At 40.0% G+C, this 18346-nt stretch overlaps 2 protein-coding genes across 2 annotated transcripts in view; one reads left to right on the plus strand and one right to left on the minus strand.

Annotated features, from left to right (window-relative positions):
* The window catches only part of SARAF (store-operated calcium entry associated regulatory factor), a 44679-nt gene that overhangs the window by 10741 nt on the left and 15592 nt on the right, over positions 1 to 18346 (minus strand). The window contains exons 2-4 of the mRNA XM_037831285.1: positions 6497 to 6675; positions 2881 to 3298; positions 900 to 1041 (exon numbers count right to left, since the gene is read on the minus strand). Coding sequence (XP_037687213.1) covers positions 900 to 1041; positions 2881 to 3298; positions 6497 to 6675 — 739 coding nt within the window. The remainder of the gene's footprint in view (positions 1 to 899; positions 1042 to 2880; positions 3299 to 6496; positions 6676 to 18346) is intronic.
* On the plus strand, positions 12704 to 14912 carry LOC119530127 (tubulin beta chain). The gene has a single exon (XM_037831284.1). The coding sequence runs from the start codon at positions 12822 to 12824 to the stop codon at positions 14154 to 14156; it is 1335 nt and encodes a 444-aa protein (XP_037687212.1). The 5' UTR covers positions 12704 to 12821; the 3' UTR covers positions 14157 to 14912.

The raw sequence follows: 18346 nt of genomic DNA on the forward strand, positions 1-18346 counted from the left end.
CATTGTTATGGGGGAAGAAAGAGATACGGAATAAATGCTTTCTTTCTGAATTGCACTCAAATAAAATCTAAACTTAAGCTACCATTAATAATACTCAAGACCCTCCAAAACCTGGTCCCAAATTCCATCCAGCCTTGCTTAATCTTCCAAACCAGATTACTAACTGTTCCCCCAAATGCTGTGTGCTTTCCTGAATTTTCATTTCCTCAGACATCAAGTAGCCAGCCTTTTTCCTATTACATAATTTGTCTATATGAAGACACGGGAAGAAAGAGACACAATGAAAGAAAATAATATATATAATATTTGATCAATACACACATATAGTGTAACTTTTTAAAAAGAAATATAAAATGAAATGTGTCTACTCTTTTACTGCAATACAAAATAAACAAAAAGTCAGTTACTCAACTTTAAAACATACGCATATGTTTGTTAGTGATGTGAATAAAGAATTCTATCTTCCAAACTGATCTGTGGTTTAACCCTAACATTGGCAGATCTACATTCCAAAGGAAAGGAGAGAAAATTAACATTCTGGACTACTCTGGCTTTTAAAAACTCACTACTGGTACAAGGCCGAAATAAGACACACTGTCTTTACATCTGAATTAGACAGAGCATCATCTCAATTTTCTTTAAAACGACATGATTTTACAGTTTAATCTAAGGCAATCATTCTCAAATTGATGCTGTGCTGGTAACAGTTAGGGAAAAAAAAAATCACTCAAGATATGTTTAAATGGATTCCTAATTCCCCATCCTGAGTATCTGATTAAGTAGTTTACGGTAATTTATTTTCCTTAACAAAACCAAATCCAGTCAAATTGTAAGCAAAACAAAGACATCTCTAAAGAAAAGTTGAATTAAAGGGCAAGTGAGATAAATGCAAAACCTACCTATTGCTGCCAAACAGATATCCTAATATTCCTCCAGTTCCTAATCCAGTCCAGAAACCTGGACCAGAATTTTCATATCTTTGTTGTCCTCCAAAAGCACTGCCAAAACCAGAAGTTGAACCATGGCCAGTATGCTGTGGTCCTTAAAATAAAAATGATTTATTATGCATCCTTACTTAAACATAACATAGCCTACAAAAGCAAGATACTCTGACATTTCAAATATTTCATCTGTACTACGTATTAATAACAGGCAGTTCTCAACTTAGGAACAAGTTGAATTCAAAAAGTGTATTTTTTAAATGTTGGTTTATAACTAAGGAGCGCATTTCTCATAGACATAGAGAAGGAGGAATGTATTGTGGGACTGGGAGGTTTTCCTGTAAGGTCACATCTGCCCATCTCAGTCAGCTACCAGAAGATGACCCTATTTTTCAGAGTTACTTCCTTTCTTCACTGAACATCTCTAAAAGTTCCAGCTGAAGCAGTACCTGAATCCCTAACAGAGGAATCCAAGTGGAGGCAGCCAGATTTGTGTTTGTATTGGTTGGGAGACTAGGTCTTAAAGAACCTTCTGTCCAGAGAGATTTTTTTTTTAATTGATATGTAATATACATATAGGAAAGTACACTAATATTACACGTACAACAAATACATTTTTACATATGTATAATCCATGTAACTACCATCCACATCAACAGAATATTTCTAGCACCCCAGAAAGTTCCCTCATGATGATTCCCAGTAAATACCCATTCATATCAGAGATAAGAACTATTCTGACTTCTCATGCCATACTTTAGTTTTGCCCATTCTTGAATTTTTTATAAATAGAATCAAGACAATACATACTTTTTTGTTTATGGCACATCATTATGTTTCTAACAGTTAACAATACTATTGCATGTATCAGTAGTTGATTCATTTACACTGATATGTAGTATTCCATTGTGTGAAAAATTCACAATTTGATCCATTTTAATGATTATGAACAATCTATTTCCAGTTTTTGTCTTTATGAAGAAAGCTGCTATGAACATTCTTGCACATATCTCTTGGCACATATATGCATTCATTTCTCTTGGTATATATGTAGGAATGGAATTGCTGGGTCATACAGTCAGCACATGTTTAGTTTTAGTAGATAGTGACAGTTTTCCAAAGTCCTTTACCATTTTTACACTCCCATCAGCAACACATGAAGTTCCAATCACTCCACATCCTTGCCAATATTTGGTAATCTTTCTTTTTAAAGTTAGCCATTATGGTAGTTATATATTGATCACATTGTGGTTTAATCTGCATTTCCCTAAAGATTAATAATGCTGAGCACATACCTTCTCATGTTTTTATTGGCTACCTGGATAAAGTGCCTGTTCAAGTCTTTTGATCATTTCAAAAATTGGATTGTATGTCTTTTCTTCAATTTGTGGGAGTTCTTCATATATTCCAGATGTAAGTCCTCTATTGGAAATATACTTTGCACATAATATTCCCTCCCAGTCTGTGCTTGCCTTTTCATTTTCTTAATAGGTTTTTTTTTTTTTGGGGGGGGGGGGGTGAATAGAAGTTCTTAATTTAAATAAAGTCTTATTCATCTTTTCTTTTACGTTAGTGTTTTTGAGTTTTATTTTAGAAATCTTTGACCATACTAAGGCCATGAGAAACATTCTCCTATGTTTTCTTCTGGAAATTTAATTGTTTTACCTTTTACATTGCAATCTATAATGCTTAATGAATTAATTTGTGTGTTTGCTGAGATGGAGGGGTCAAGGTAAATGTTTTTTATCAAATCTGATCAAGGTTTTCAAATTAAGTTGATCTATAATTTAATCATACGTCTTTAAATTAGTAATCATAATATTATCTTTAGAGAGAAGCAGAAGAGGTAAAAAGGGGTTAAAAGTAAAAAATAAAATGCAATCATTTTCTATTTCAGAAACCAGCACCCTATTTCATGCCACTTGTTAGGGAAACTTACCTGCGAACTCAGACTTAAAGCCTGGGGGAGAGGGTCCTGCTGAACTGGTGAATCCCTGGTAACGGTGGGAATACGGAGGATACTCAGAGTATGGTGGAGGAGAATCTTGACCATCACTAAGGAACAGCTTATAAACTCCAAAGGCAATGCCAAGCAGCACCACGATGGTTATCAATCCACTGATGCCACAGGAATCTGGGGAGTACAACTTATTATAATAATCAGAGAAATATGTGAAGCCACGGTTTTTTCCAGACTCTCTCAAATTTTTTAGGCCAAGTTCCGTGTAGTCTAAGTTATACTCCAAGCCACAGGATCCTCTTAGTACATACTGGTCTTCAGAGGATTCATAGCCTTCACAGCTCACCACAGTTTTTCCAAATTTGTATGCGACATCTAAATCAGTCTTACATTCCCACTGTGAAGAAAAACAGAAATAGGTTATTAGGACCAAAACATTTTTTTCCTTTAATATATATTATTGGGGTTATATATATGTCAAAAAACTACAAAATAAAGCAAGGGAATGATAAAATTCAGGACAATGAGTACCTTCTGTGGTGGAGGGAGGGCAAACTAGAAGCTTCAAAGATATTGGTGATGCTAACATCCTATTTCTTAAGCTGGTGAGTGGGTACATGAGGGTTATTTTATTACTTTTCTTTATCCCTTACATGTTATATATTCTCTTGTATGTATTAAGCATTCCATAACTGATAAAATTTAAGCAAACTTTTTACCACTGTTGTTCAAGATGCTTTCCTTAAAAATTGAGATTTTAAGATGTTAAGGCTCAAGCATCAGTCATACATGAAGATCTGCTAGCTACATACAGCATCAGAGATATTACATAAGAAAAAAAATTTCCATACAAATTTTGTAAAACCATGGGCTAACTTTACGGGATCCAAACATACATAATTATCTTAAGTTCCTAAAAGATATTTAGAAAATGCAAAATGATTCATGCCAGCCTCAAAAACCTCAATCTTAAAAAAAAAAAAAAAAGGGAAAGTTTAGTTTAAATTCTGTAACTGTATTCTGATCTGAATAATATGCTTATTAACAATATTTAAAGAGATACGAGCTCTAATAGATTTGGTTCTACTGCCTTTCTGTAAGTTTTTGTAAAAATTATTTTCCTCTCTCAAAGATCAGATACATTATTTTATTTATTTTTATAACAGCTTTATTAAAATATTATTCACACCAATACAATTCAATCATTCAAAGTGTACAATTCAATGGTTTTTAGCATATTCAGAGTTGTGCAATCATCACCACAATCAATTTTAGAATATTTCCATTACCCCAAAAAAAAGCTCTGTATCAACTAGTAGTCAGTTCCCATTTCCCACCTTCCAAAACCCCCAACCCTAGGCAACCACCAGTTTACTTTCTATCACTATGGATTTGCCTATTCTGGAATGGAATCATACAATATGGTTCTTTGTGACTGGCTTCTTTCATTTAGCATAATGTTTCCAAGTTTTATCCATGGTGTAGCATGTACCAGCACTTCATTCCTTTCCATGGCTGAATAATGTTCCTGTACACACATGCACGCACACGTGTGCATATGGTATGTGTGTACTTTCTGCTTATCCATTTACCAGTTGATGGACACTTGGGTTTCTTCACTTTTTTGAAATTATGAGTAATGCTTCTGTGACCATTAACATATCGGTTTTGTGTGGACATATGTTTTTATTTCCCTTGTGTATATACTGAGGAGCAGAACTTTTGGGTCATATAGTAATTCTACATTTAACCTTTTGAGGGACTGCCAGGCTACTTTTGAAAGTAGCTGCAATACTTTACATTCCCACCAGAAGTATATGAGTGCTCCAATTTCTCTATAACTTCACCAATACTTGATAATATCAGTTTTTTATTACACTCACTCTATTGGGTGTGAAGTTGTCTCATTGTGGTTTTGACTTGCATTTCCCTGATGGCTAATGATGTTGAGCATTGTTTTCATGTGCTTTTTGGCCATTTACATATCTTATTTGGAGAAATATCTACTCAGACCCATTCCCCATACTGTAATTAGGTATTTGTCTCTTTATTGTTGAGTTGCAACAGTTCTTTATGTATGCTAGATGTAAGTTCCTTATCAGACAAGTAGTTTGCAAAACCTGCCTCCCATTCTGTGGGTTGTCTTTTCACTTTCTTGATAGTGTACTCCAAAGCACAAAAGTTTTTAATTTGGATAACTTGTAATTTGCTGCACTATTGTATTTTTAAAATAATTTTATTGGGAAAAAAAAGATTTATAAGTGTGCTGATTTAGAAAATAAAACAAATATATCCCTATCAGTATCGTGTTGTCATTTCCTTAATAGCACATACAAAAAGTGGCTTCCCAGTACTATATTTAAACTCTTGAAATTGGAAGAAGCTCTTTCCCACTACTAAATGTAAGCTAATGTTTGATATGTTCTATACTTCTTCACTCATATTAATACCTTCTCTATCCCCTCACCTCTAAAAACCTTATCCTTCCTTCCAGACACAGCATGAACATCTTCTCCTTTAAGTATCTTCCCCAACTAGATATGACTTTACAATGCTTTATTGGCACTTAGGAAATTCTCCCAGGTAATTTGAGTGCTTACCTCTTTACTAGGAAGACGGTTTCTTGAAGGCCATCCTATTCATTTCTATATATCACAAATTTAAATTATGTTTAATAAATGGCTTCACCATTAGTGTCTTTTTTTCTACAAAGACTGTAAAAGTAATTTAAAAGTTAAATAGGAGAAGGACTTCTGTTTTAATCTAAAAATTATTTGATTCAATTGGTAATACTGGAAAAAACATTGTGAAGTAAGTATCACCCAATGTGATGGTTAGGTTCAAGTTTCAACTTGGCCAGGTGATGGTGTGCAGGTGTCTGCTCAAGCAAACACTGGCCTCACCATTACTGCAAGGACATTCCGTGGCTGGATAATAAACCAGAAGACTGGTTTATTAAATCATCAGTCAGTCGACTGCATCTGAGACAGATTACATCTACAATCAACGAAGGGAGTGCCTTCCGCAATGAGAGAATACAATCAGTTGGATTTAATCCAATCACTTGGAGACTTTTAAGGGAGAAGAGAGAACTTCCATTTTTTTCTTCAGCCAGCCAGCCTCTCCTGGGAAGTTCATCGAAGACCTTCATCGGAGTCGCCAGCTTGCGACCTGCCCCACAGAATTAGGACTCGTGCATCCTGCCCTACAGAATGTGGACTCGTGCATCTCCACAGTTGTGTGAGACATTTTATAAACCTCATATTTACAGGTATCCCGTTGGTTCTGCTTCCCTAGAGAACCCTAATACACCCAGTAAACATACAATCTCTCAGAATTGCACAGACCAAAGCAAAAAGGTTATATCAAACAATAATGTCATTCTGATGGAAAGAGAAATTATCAACACAAGTTTCTTGCCCAGTGAGCAGCCATCTAAAATCCTTTTTGAAAGCAGACAGACTAACAGTGGAAATATATTAGTTAATATGAGATTTTCTATGTATGTGTCCCAAAGTCACTGAATAATGTCCCAATAAATATTTTATTAAATAAAAAATTCCATTTGTGTTGTCATCAATGTAGCAAATATTACCTGTACATCATAGCCATCCCAGCCTTTGTTCTGACACTGTATGACTTTTGGGGTATACGAATCACATCCAGCTGTGCCTCCAACGCATTTCAACTGTGGGATTGGATCCAGCCTACGGGAGGTGGTATATTTGTCATGGTGGAGGGTAAGAGCTTTTACATCCCGCAACAAGATTCTGTCTGAAACAGTAAGAAACAGACAATAAGCATGTTTTCAAATAAAGAAAGATTCATTCTAACAAAACTCTTGTTATAGGAGATACACCAACCCAAAACAATGAAACTATGCCTGGCATCCACGTATATAAATGAATTCTAAAGTGTTAGTGGAAAATGAAGAAAAAGAACATTCCTACTCATCATCCTTGTGTTATGGACGGAAGATACCCTGAATTGGTTCATTCAACAACCATTCCACTCTTCAAGGAGGTGTGCCTTTCTACAAAGCTAAAAAAAAAAATTCCCAAACCTCTTAGAGCTGTGGTTCCCAAAAAAAGCAATTTAATCCTGCCAAACAGAGGGACTCAAGCAAGGACTGGAGAGCAGAACTTAGCGTTAGATGATGCTCTGTCCTTTGGGTGGCAAGCACAGTCATGGAGACATGCTTGCTAGCTGAAGATTTCCTGGCAGCTAGTTAACCTGACAGTGCTTCAGTGTCTTACAACTGGCTTCATAAATGTTAAGAAACTTGATGTGAACAACCCATTTTTCACTGCTGCAGATGCAGCAGGCATCACCTTCCACCATTTCGTTAGCAACCAATTTCCTATACTCAACCTGTTACTACTTAAAATAGCAAGAATGGGTTCCATTCCTTGTAAAATTTTAATGTTTATTTTTTTAAAAACAGTTTTAAATTATGACAGTAATATCAGAATGTTAACTTCTGGTTGCTTCTTCCCCAAATTCTATTAAAGTTAGAATAAATAGATTGTTTTGATGATGAGGAGTGAACAAAGTCTAGAAGAACAAAAAACAATCTGGCAACAGAATTTTGGAAGGGGAAAGCAGAACGACTAGCAGCAAGTTACTAGAACTGTGAAAGACAACTACCAGACCAGCAGGAGGGAAAACTGAGAACCAACCTGGTGTACACAGAATTTCTAAAAGGAACAAGAACTGGCAGCTCTAGAATTGGAAGTGCCTAAAGTAAGCACTATAATAAGCACTAGAGTAAAAGCTACTTGAGAAGAGGCCCCTTCTCTGCCCCCCAATTCTATGCTGCTGCAACTGCCCCTTTTCTACCCAGGAAACATCTGGAAATTTATGCTCTGGAGACAGTAAAACTGAAAGGCTCTGACATAACAAAACAGGGAACCCCAGTGACTATTCACTCTGAGTAGTGAAAGCATAGACCTCGTCCACCACATGACTCACAAAATTGTAGCAATGGTTCCCCTCCCTCTAGGTGGGAAACTAGATGTCTATGCCCTATGTAATCTAAGAAGAAATACCTAAATATGACGCCAAAAGGAGTTTCTCCAAAAAAAAGCACCAGCCAGGTCACCCAGCAGTGAAGTTCAAAATCAAAAAGCTTCAACCACACAGTCAAGGCTTCCAGTCAGCTTTTTGGTACTCTACCTGTAATCATGAGCAGAAAGCTAAGGATTACTATGAATATGATGAAAGCCTCTAAAACAGAATATTACAATCAAGAAAAAAAGAAGCAATTTGGAGAAAAAAGAGACTGTGCAGGAGGAAAAAATTTTTTAAAAATCTATGCTATCCTCAGAGAGATAAAAGAAAATCCTGCATTCATAAAACTATCGCTTTTTAAAGGAACACTCAGAGAACAAACCATTATCAACACGACAGCCAAATGAGAACCTCAACAGAATTATTAAAAGTTAAAAATAAGAAAATTTCCAGAAAGTACAACAAAAAGACAAAAAGTAGGAGGGGGGAAAAGAAAAGAAAATTACATGACCAGTCCAGGAAGTACAATATCCAACAAGGGTTCCAGAAAAAAGAACAGAGATATCAGACGGGACTATCTGGAAGAAAACAATAAAGAAAGGAAATGTGGCTACAGACACCAAAACATAAAATAAAGTCTACAGTAATGTAAACAGTAGTATTGGCACAGGATTAGAAAAACTGATTGTCGGAATAAAATGAAGTACCCAGAAATAGAGTTCTGTGGGCGTATGAAAATTCAGTATCTGACTGGGTGGTACTTTAAATCAAAAGAAAAAACAACAAATTAGTCAAAAAATAGTAGAGACAACAGACTATACCTGGGCAGGGGAGTTAAATCCCTATCCCATATCATGTGCAAAAATCAATCTCTGACAGTTAAAAACTTACCATAAAAACATAACAAATTTAAAATATTGGAAGAAAGCATAAGAGAAAATGTTTATGACTCTGAGATGGGGAAGGTCTTCTTAAGACACCAAAAACAAAAGACAAATGGCTGACCAGCAAGATAATGACTATAGTTTGTGGAATCATGCTCAATCTATCAAAATCCGAGACTCCATAACGATACTCAGAGAATGACAAAAACTCATTTGTCACATTTGAAGTGGCTATGAATTACCTCCTTAATTTAAAAATCGGTAAAGATTAAAAATTAAATGCTTATCCCAACTTTCCAGCAGGAACTATAACCCAAAACAGCCTCAGTAGATAAGGGAAATCTCTACCTTACTGAAGAATGCCAGCTAGTAAATGTAGAAGAAATAATAGAATTAGAAAATCATCATTTTCTAACCCCTAGAGACTGATTCAGACAAGGATTAATTCACTTTAAATCATTAGGTGAATGAATAATCATGGTATCAAGAAACATACCGTTTGCTTTCTAGTCACAAGTACAAAAAGTGTAATGTTAAAAAAGAGGTATCAGGCCACTTTAATTCAGTGGTCAAATTTAGCATCACTAATTGCGGGACAAGCTGACATTACACCATCTCCTACATTTCCTAAACCTTACACCCAAGGCACGAGCAACCAAAGAACAAATAGACAAATGGGATCTCCTCAAAATTAAACACTTTTGTACATCAAAGGACTTTGTCAAAAAGGTAACAAGGCAGCCTACACAATGGGAGACAATATTTGGAAACCACACATCAGATAAGGGTTCAATATCCAGAATATATAAAGCAATCCTATAACTCAACAACAGAAAGACAAACAACCCAATTAAAAAATGGGCAAAAGTCATGGACAGACACTTTTCTGAAGAGGAAATACAAACGGGTTCAAAAACATATGAGTACAACCTAAGATGGCGGCTAGGAGAGACAAGGCAAAAAAACACCTCTGTGAAAAATACTAGATAAAAGCCAGAAAGTAACCCAGAACACCAGTTCCAGCGATGCACCGGCTGGACAAGGTGTGCTAAATCCATAAGGACTGTGCACTTGGTGAAACTGGGAGTCTACGTTCTGAAATGAGTGAGTAAGCCTGGTGAACATCCAGCAGACCTGCTGCGATATGGGGAAACAGTGGGTTGCCGTTTGGAGGTGGACTAGTTCTTTTTTAAAAAACCCAAAAGTGGCTGCAGATATGGCACTGAGAACCACATAGTAAAGCATGGCAGGAACGGGCTCTGTGAATGCCTCAATATCTGGCATAGAAGACAGCCTTTTGTGCACCTGCTGCTAATTGTCTCAGAGCGAGGAATCAATCTCTGACGGTTAAAAACTTACCATAAAAACATATAACAAATTTAAAATATTGGAAGAAAGCATAAGAGAAAATGTTTATGACTCTGAGATGGGGAAGGTCTTCTTAAGACACCAGAAAGGAAAAATAACCACGCCCCTTGCAGCCATCTTCCTGGCAGGCTGGGAACGCTCCTGCCCGGCGCCGGCGCCACAGCCCAGAGCCACACCAAAAAACCCAGTGCAACAGCAAGTGTTTCCAGCAACACACTCATACATCACAATATGGGGCATGGACAACAGCCTTTCGCACACCCACAGCTAACTGTCCCAGAGCTGGGAAGGTGGAGCTGTGTGAAAAGGGGGAAATTAACACGCCTCATACAGCCATCCTTACAGCAGGCTGGAAACGCACCTACACAGCCCGGCAGCCCAGATCTTCCCTTGAGAGATGGCGTGCACTTGTCACGTAGCACAACCTTCCCTCAGCAGAGGCCCTAGAACGGCACAGCTTGGAAGAGGGACCCACTCGGAAATCCCAGGGACCATTCGCCAATACCAAGGACTTGAGGGTAAGCAGCAGCGACAATCTGTGATGAGACTGAAATGAAGGTTTAGACTCTTGCAACAGCTTTAAAGCTCCAGGAACACCTGGGAGGTTTGATTATTAAAGCTGCTCTCCCTCCCTAACCGCTCAGACACATGCCCCACATTCAGGGTGGACAGCACCAACAACACACCCAAACTTGGTGCACCAATTGGACCCCACAAGAATCAAATCCCCACACACCACAAAGACAAAGTTGGGGAAAACTGACTTGAGGGGAATAGGTGACACAGATGCCATCTGCTGGTTAGTTAGAGAAAGTGTACGCCACCAAGCTGTAGACCTGACAAATTAGACATCAGACTTTGAATAATCCTACATATCCTACAAAAACCCTATCAAGTAAAGCAAATGCCAAGAGGCCAAAAACAACAGAAAATTTTAAAGCATACAAAAAAACCAGATGATATGGATAACCCAAACCCAAACACCCAAATCAAAAGGTCAGAGGAGACACAGTACTTGGAGTAATTAATCAAAGAACTAAAGACAAACAATGAGAGCATGGCCCAGGATATAAAGGACATGAAGACGACCCTAGAAGAGCATAAAGAAGAAATTGCAAGAGTAAATAAAAAAAATAGATGATCTTATGGAAATAAAAGAAACTGCTGACCAAATTAAAAAGATTCTGGATACTCATAGTACAAGACTAGAGGAAACTGAATAATGAATCAGTGACCTTGAGGACCACAGAAAGGAAAATAAAAGAACAAAAGAAAGAATGGGGAAAAAAATTGAAAAAATCAAAAAGGACCTCAGGGATATGATAGATAAAATAAAACATCCAAATATAAGATTTGTGTCCCAGAAGGGGAAGGGAAGGGTAAAGGTCTAGAAAGAGTAGTCAAAGAAATTGTTGGGGAAAACTTCCCAAACCTTCTACACAATATAAATACACAAAGCATAAGTGCCCAGCAAACTCCAAATAGAATAAATCCAAATAAACCCACTCAGAGACATATTCTGATCAGACTGTCAAATATTGAAGAGAAGGAGCAAGTTCAGAAAGCAGCAAGAGAAAAGCAATTCACCACATACAAAGGAAACAATGTAAGACTAAGTATGACTACTCAGTGGCCACCATGGAGGTGAGAAGGCAGTGGCATGACATATTTAAAATTCTGAGAGAGAAAAGTTTCCAACCAAGAATACTTTATCCAGCAAAGCTCTCCTTCAAATCTGAGGGAGAGCTTAAATTTTTCACAGACAAACAAATGCTGAGAGATTTTGCTAATAAAAGACCTACCCTATTTCAGATACTAAAGGGAGCCCTACTGACAGAGAAACAAAGAAAGGAGAGAGAGAGATGGAGAAAGGTTCAGGAGTAAAGAGATTCAATATTGGTTCATTAAAGGACAATAAAAGAGTGAGGGAAAAAATATATCTGTCAAACATAAACCAAAGGATAGGATGGCTGATTCAAGAAATGCCTATACAGTAATAACATTGAATGTAAATGGATTAAACTCCCCAATTAAAAGAAACAGATTGGCAGAATGGATCAAAAAATATGAGGACGCAGGACAAGATGGCGGACTGGTGAGTTCTATGTTTTAGTTACTCCTCCAGGAAAGTAGGTAGAAAGCCAGGAACTGCGTGGACTGGACACCACAGAGCAATCTGACTTTGGGCATACTTCATACAACACTCATGAAAACGTCAAACTGCTGAGATCAGCGAAATCTGTAAGTTTTTGCGGCCAGGGGATCTGCGCCCCTCCCTGCCAGGCTCAGTCCCCTGGGAGGAGGGGCTCTCAGCTCCGGGAAGGAGAAGGGAGAACTGCAGTGGCAGCCCTTATCAGAAACTCATTCTACTGATCCAAACTCCAACCATAGACAGACTGAGACCAGACACCAGAGAATCTGAGAGCAGCCAGCCCAGCAGAGAGGAGACAGGCATAGAAAAAAAACAACACGAAAAACTCCAAAATAAAAGCGGAGGATTGCTCTCAAAGCCTTCCTGCTGCCGCGTTCGGACCTCGCTGCTCTAGCCTCCGGGGCACGATCCATCCTGCCAGCTTGCGACCCGCAGAGAGAAAAATTCATTATCATTCTCTTGCCCCGTACCTTGAGGCGAGCAAAAACTTAAAATAAATTTTAACCATGAGGGAAATAGTGCACATCCAGGCTGGTCAGTGTGGCAACCAGATCGGTGCCAAGTTTTGGGAGGTGATCAGCGATGAACACGGCATCGACCCTACGGGCACCTACCATGGAGACAGCGACCTGCAGCTGGACCGCATCTCCGTGTACTACAATGAAGCCACAGGCGGCAAATATGTTTCTCGTGCCATCTTGGTGGATCTAGAACCTGGGACCATGGACTCTGTTTGCTCAGGTCCTTTTGGCCAGATCTTCAGACCAGACAACTTTGTTTTTGGTCAGTCAGGGGCAGGCAACAACTGGGCCAAGGGCCACTATACAGAAGGGGCCGAGCTGGTTGACTCAGTCCTGGATGTGGTGCAGAAAGAAGCTGAGAGCTGTGACTGCCTGCAGGGCTTCCAACTCACCCACTCGCTGGGCGGGGGCACAGGCTCTGGAATGGGCACCTTGCTTATCAGCAAGATCCGTGAAGAGTATCCTGACCGCATCATGAACACCTTCAGTGTGGTGCCCTCACCCAAAGTGTCCGACACTGTGGTTGAGCCCTACAATGCCACCCTCTCCGTCCACCAGTTGGTAGAGAACACTGATGAGACCTACTGCATTGACAATGAAGCCCTCTACGACATCTGCTTCCACACCCTCAAGCTGACCACACCAACGTACGGAGACCTGAACCATCTCATCTCAGCCACCATGAGCGGTGTCACCACCTGCCTCCACTTCCCTGGCCAGCTCAACGCTGACCTGCGCAAGCTGGCAGTCAATATGGTGCCCTTCCCACGTCTCCACTTTTTCATGCCTGGCTTTGCCCCTCTGACCAGCCGTGGCAGCCAGCAGTACCGGGCCCTCACCGTGCCCGAACTCACCCAGCAGGTCTTCGATGCCAAGAACATGATGGCTGCCTGTGACCCCCGCCACGGCCGGTACCTCACCGTGGCTGCTGTCTTCCGTGGGCGGATGTCTATGAAGGAGGTAGATGAGCAGATGCTCAACGTGCAGAACAAGAACAGCAGCTACTTCATGGAATGGATCCCCAACAACGTCAAGACGGCTGTCTGCAATATCCCACCCCGTGGCCTCAAGATGGCGGTCACCTTCATTGGCAACAGCACTGCCATCCAGGAGCTCTTCAAGCGCATCTCAGAGCAGTTCACAGCCATGTTCCGCCGAAAGGCCTTCCTCCACTGGTACACAGGTGAGGGTATGGACGAGATGGAGTTCACTGAAGCTGAGAGCAACATGAACGACCTCGTCTCTGAGTACCAGCAGTACCAGGATGCCACCGCAGAAGAGGAGGAAGATTTTGGTGAAGAGGCTGAAGAAGAGGCCTAAGGCAAAGCCCCATCACCTCAGGCTTCTCAGTTTCCTCAGCCTTCTTCCTCATCTGCCCCTTTCCTCTCCCACAGAATTTGCATTTTCTGCCTCTTTTTTTTTCCTTTTGGAGGGGGGTGGTTCTTGAACAGTGCCTGGCACATAGTAGGCACTCAATAAATATTTGCTGCTTGCTGAATGGCTCTTCTCTCTTTCCACCTTGGAAAACCTCAATTTCTGCATTCTGGGTGGCCCCAATTTCCTTCTGGGGCCCACCCCTCCCATCTGTCCAGTTAATAATTCTCTCTCTGCTCTTAAGGTATGTCTCCAAAATGCTGGGTCTCATCCAGATCCCATTTAGAACTGTGCTGTAAACCCAAATGGCCACATCGTAAGCCCACATGATGGTCAAGGAAAAGGGAAACCAAGTTGATAGCAGGTAGAAGTTGCTACAAGGAAGGGAGTGGGATTTTACATTGCAGCGCAGTTTTGAGGGGAATCCAGGCTGTCATGATTTCCAGGTACTTCCCTGTTCCTCTCAGCTGCAGGGAAGATGTTACAGTATTAACCCCAATTTCAGTTTCCCTCCAAGCTCCATCCTGAGCTCTCAGTTCCCTTAGGAAGGGTCTGCACTAATCTGTCAGTGGGATCCCTTCCTCCCTCACATTGGATTCCTTCCTTTCCCTAGTTCATGAAAAGGGAAGAGATCAACTTTGGTCCCTAAGCGTCCAGAAAGCCCACACTCACCCCTGCCACAATCCCACCTTTTCTTACCCCGAAAAAGGAATCGCAGACCTGACAGGGAAAGTGTGTGCTGCCACTTAGATGTCTGAGTCAATATCCCAGAAGAGGGGACAGGACACCCTCCACCTTTTTGTGATATCTCATCTCTTGCTACTGCCTTCCCCTCAACCCTTAAGTTTTTTCATATTCTACACTTCAAATTTCTATTTTGTGTTGAACTTGCTGCTTTTCTTCATATTGAAAAGATGACATTGCCCCAAGAGCCAAAAATAAACAGGAATTGAAAAAGAAAAAAAAAAAAAAAAAAAAAGACGAGGATTTTTGTACTTCTGGTTAACATAGAAAGGGGAAGGGCAGAGCTCAGGCCCTGAGGCACATATGCAAATCCCGAAGAAAAGCTGATCTCTCTGCCCTGTGGACCTTTCTTTAATGGCCCTGGTTGCTTTGTCTCTTAGCATTTCAATAACTCATTAGATCTCTGAGAAGGGCTCTTTTTTTTTTTTTTAATCCTTTTTTCTTTTTCTAAAACAATTACTCTAAGAAGCCCAATACAGAAAGCTTCAAAGACTTGCAATTTGGGCAGGTCAAGTCAAGAGCAGAACTAAGAGAGCTCTGAGACAAAAGGCAATAATCCAGTGGCTGAGAAAATTCACTAAACACCACAACTTCCCAAGAAAAGGGGGGTGTCCGCTCACAGCCATCATCCTGGTGGACAGGAAACACTCCTGCCCATCGCCAGCCCCATAGCCCAGAGCTGCCCCAGACAACCCAGTGTGACGGAAGTGCTTCAAATAACAGGCACACACCACAAAACTGGGCGTGGACATTAGCCTTCCCTGCAACCTCAGCTGATTGTCCCAGAGTTGGGAAGGTGGAGCAGTGTGAATTAACAAAGCCCCATTCAGCCATCATTTCAGCAGACTGGGAGACTCCCTACACAGCCCAGCAGCCCAGAACTGCCCTGGGGGGACGGCACTCACCTGTGACATAGCACAGTCATCCCTCAACAGAGGACCCGGGGTGCACAGCCTGGAAGAGGGGCCCACTTGCAAGTCTCAGGAGCCATACGCCAATACCAAGGACTTGTGGGTCAGTGGCAGAGACAAACTGTGGCAGGACTGAACTGAAGGATTAGACTATTGCAGCAGCTTTAAAACTCTAGGACCACCAGGGAGATTTGATTGTTAGGGCTACCCTCCCCTCCCTGACTGCCCAGAAACACGCCCCATATACAGGGCAGGCAACACCAACTACACACGCAAGCTTGGTACACCAATTGGACCCCACAAGACTCACTCCCCCACTCACCAAAAAGGCTAAGCAGGGGAGAACTGACTTGTGGAGAACAGGTGGCTTGTGGACGCCACCTGCTGGTTAGTTAGAGAAAGTGTACTCCACGAAGCTGTAGATCTGATAAATTAGAGATAAGGACTTCAATTGGTCTACAAATCCTAAAAGAACCCTACCAAGTTCAGCAAATGCCACGAGGCCAAAAACAACAGAAAATTATAAAGCATATGAAAAAAACAGACGATATGGATAACCCAAGCCCAAGCACCCAAAACAAAAGATCAGAAGAGACACAGCACCTAGAGCAGCTACTCAAAGAACTAAAGATGAACAATGAGACCATAGTACGGGACACAAAGGAAATCAAGAAGACCCTAGAAGAGCATAAAGAAGACATTGCAAGACTAAATAAAAAAATGGATGATCTTATGGAAATTAAAGAAACTGTCGACCAAATTAAAAAGATTCTGGACACTCATAGTACAAGACTAGAGGAAGTTGAACAACGAATCAGTGACCTCGAAGATGACAGAATGGAAAATGAAAGCATAAAAGAAAGAATGGGGAAAAAAATTGAAAAAATCGAAATGGACCTCAGGGATATGATAGATAATATGAAACGTCCGAATATAAGACTCATTGGTGTCCCAGAAGGGGAAGAAAAGGGTAAAGGTCTAGGAAGAGTATTCAAAGAAATTGTTGGGGAAAACTTCCCAAATCTTTTAACAACATAAATACACAAATCATAAATGCTCAGCGAACTCCAAATAGAATAAATCCAAATAAACCCACTCCGAGACATATACTGATCACACTGTCAAACACAGAAGAGGAGGAGCAAGTTCTGAAAGCAGCAAGAGAAAAGCAATTCACCACATACAAAGGAAACAGCATAAGACTAAGTAGTGACTACTCAGAAGCCACCATGGAGGCAAGAAGGCAGTGGCACGATATATTTAAAATTCTGAGTGAGAAAAATTTCCAGCCAACAATACTTTATCCAGCAAAGCTCTCCTTCAAATTTGAGGGAGAGCTTAAATTTTTCACAGACAAACAAATGCTGACAGAATTTGCTAACAAGAGACCTGCCCTACTGGAGATACTAAAGGGAGCCCTACAGACAGAGAAACAAAGAAAGGACACAGAGACTTGGAGAAAGGTTCAGTACTAAAGAGATTTGGTATGGGTACAATAAAGGATATTAATAGAGAGAGGGAAAAATATGACAAACATAAACCAAAGGATAAGATGGCTGATTCACGAAATGCCTTCACGGTTATAATGTTGAATGTAAATGGATTAAACTCCCCAATTAAAAGATATAGATTCGCAGAATGGATCAAAGAAAATGAACCATCAATATGTTGCATACAAGAGACTCATCTTAGACACAGGGACACAAAGAAACTGAAAGTGAAAGGATGGAAAAAAATATTTCATGCAAGCTACAGCCAAAAGAAAGCAGGTGTAGCAATATTAATCTCAGATAAAATAGACTTCAAATGCAGGGATGTTTTGAGAGACAAAGAAGGCCACTACATACTAATAAAAGGGGCAATTCAGCAAGAAGAAATAACAATCGTAAATGTCTATGCACCCAATCAAGGTGCCACAAAATACATGAGAGAAACACGGGAAAAACTAAAGGAAGCAATTGATGTTTCCACAATAATTGTGGGAGACTTCAACACATCACTCTCTCCTATAGATAGATCAACCAGACAGAAGACCAATAAGGAAATTGAAAACCTAAACAATCTGATAAATGAATTAGATTTAACAGACATATACAGGACATTACATCCCAAATCACCAGGATACACATACTTTTCTAGCGCTCATGGAACTTTCTCCAGAATAGATCATATGCTGGGACATAAAACAAGCCTCAATAAATTTAAAAAGATTGAAATTATTCAAAGCACATTCTCTGACCACAATGGAATACAATTAGAAGTCAATAACCATCAGAGACTTAGAAAATTCACAAATACCTGGAGGTTAAACAACACACTCCTAAACAATCAGTGGGTTAAAGAAGAAATAGCAAGAGAAATTGCTAAATATATAGAGACGAATGAAAATGAGAACACAACATACCAAAACCTATGGGATGCAGCAAAAGCAGTGCTAAGGGGGAAATTTATAGCACTAAATGCATATATTAAAAAGGAAGA

The sequence above is a fragment of the Choloepus didactylus genome, chromosome 3 (assembly GCF_015220235.1).
Source record: "Choloepus didactylus isolate mChoDid1 chromosome 3, mChoDid1.pri, whole genome shotgun sequence".
NCBI lineage: Eukaryota > Metazoa > Chordata > Mammalia > Pilosa > Megalonychidae > Choloepus > Choloepus didactylus.

Bases quoted from the DNA above. Each gene is read 5' to 3' on its own strand.
- LOC119530127 (XM_037831284.1), top strand. From the start codon at position 12,822: ATGAGGGAAATAGTGCACATCCAGGCTGGTCAGTGTGGCAACCAGATC.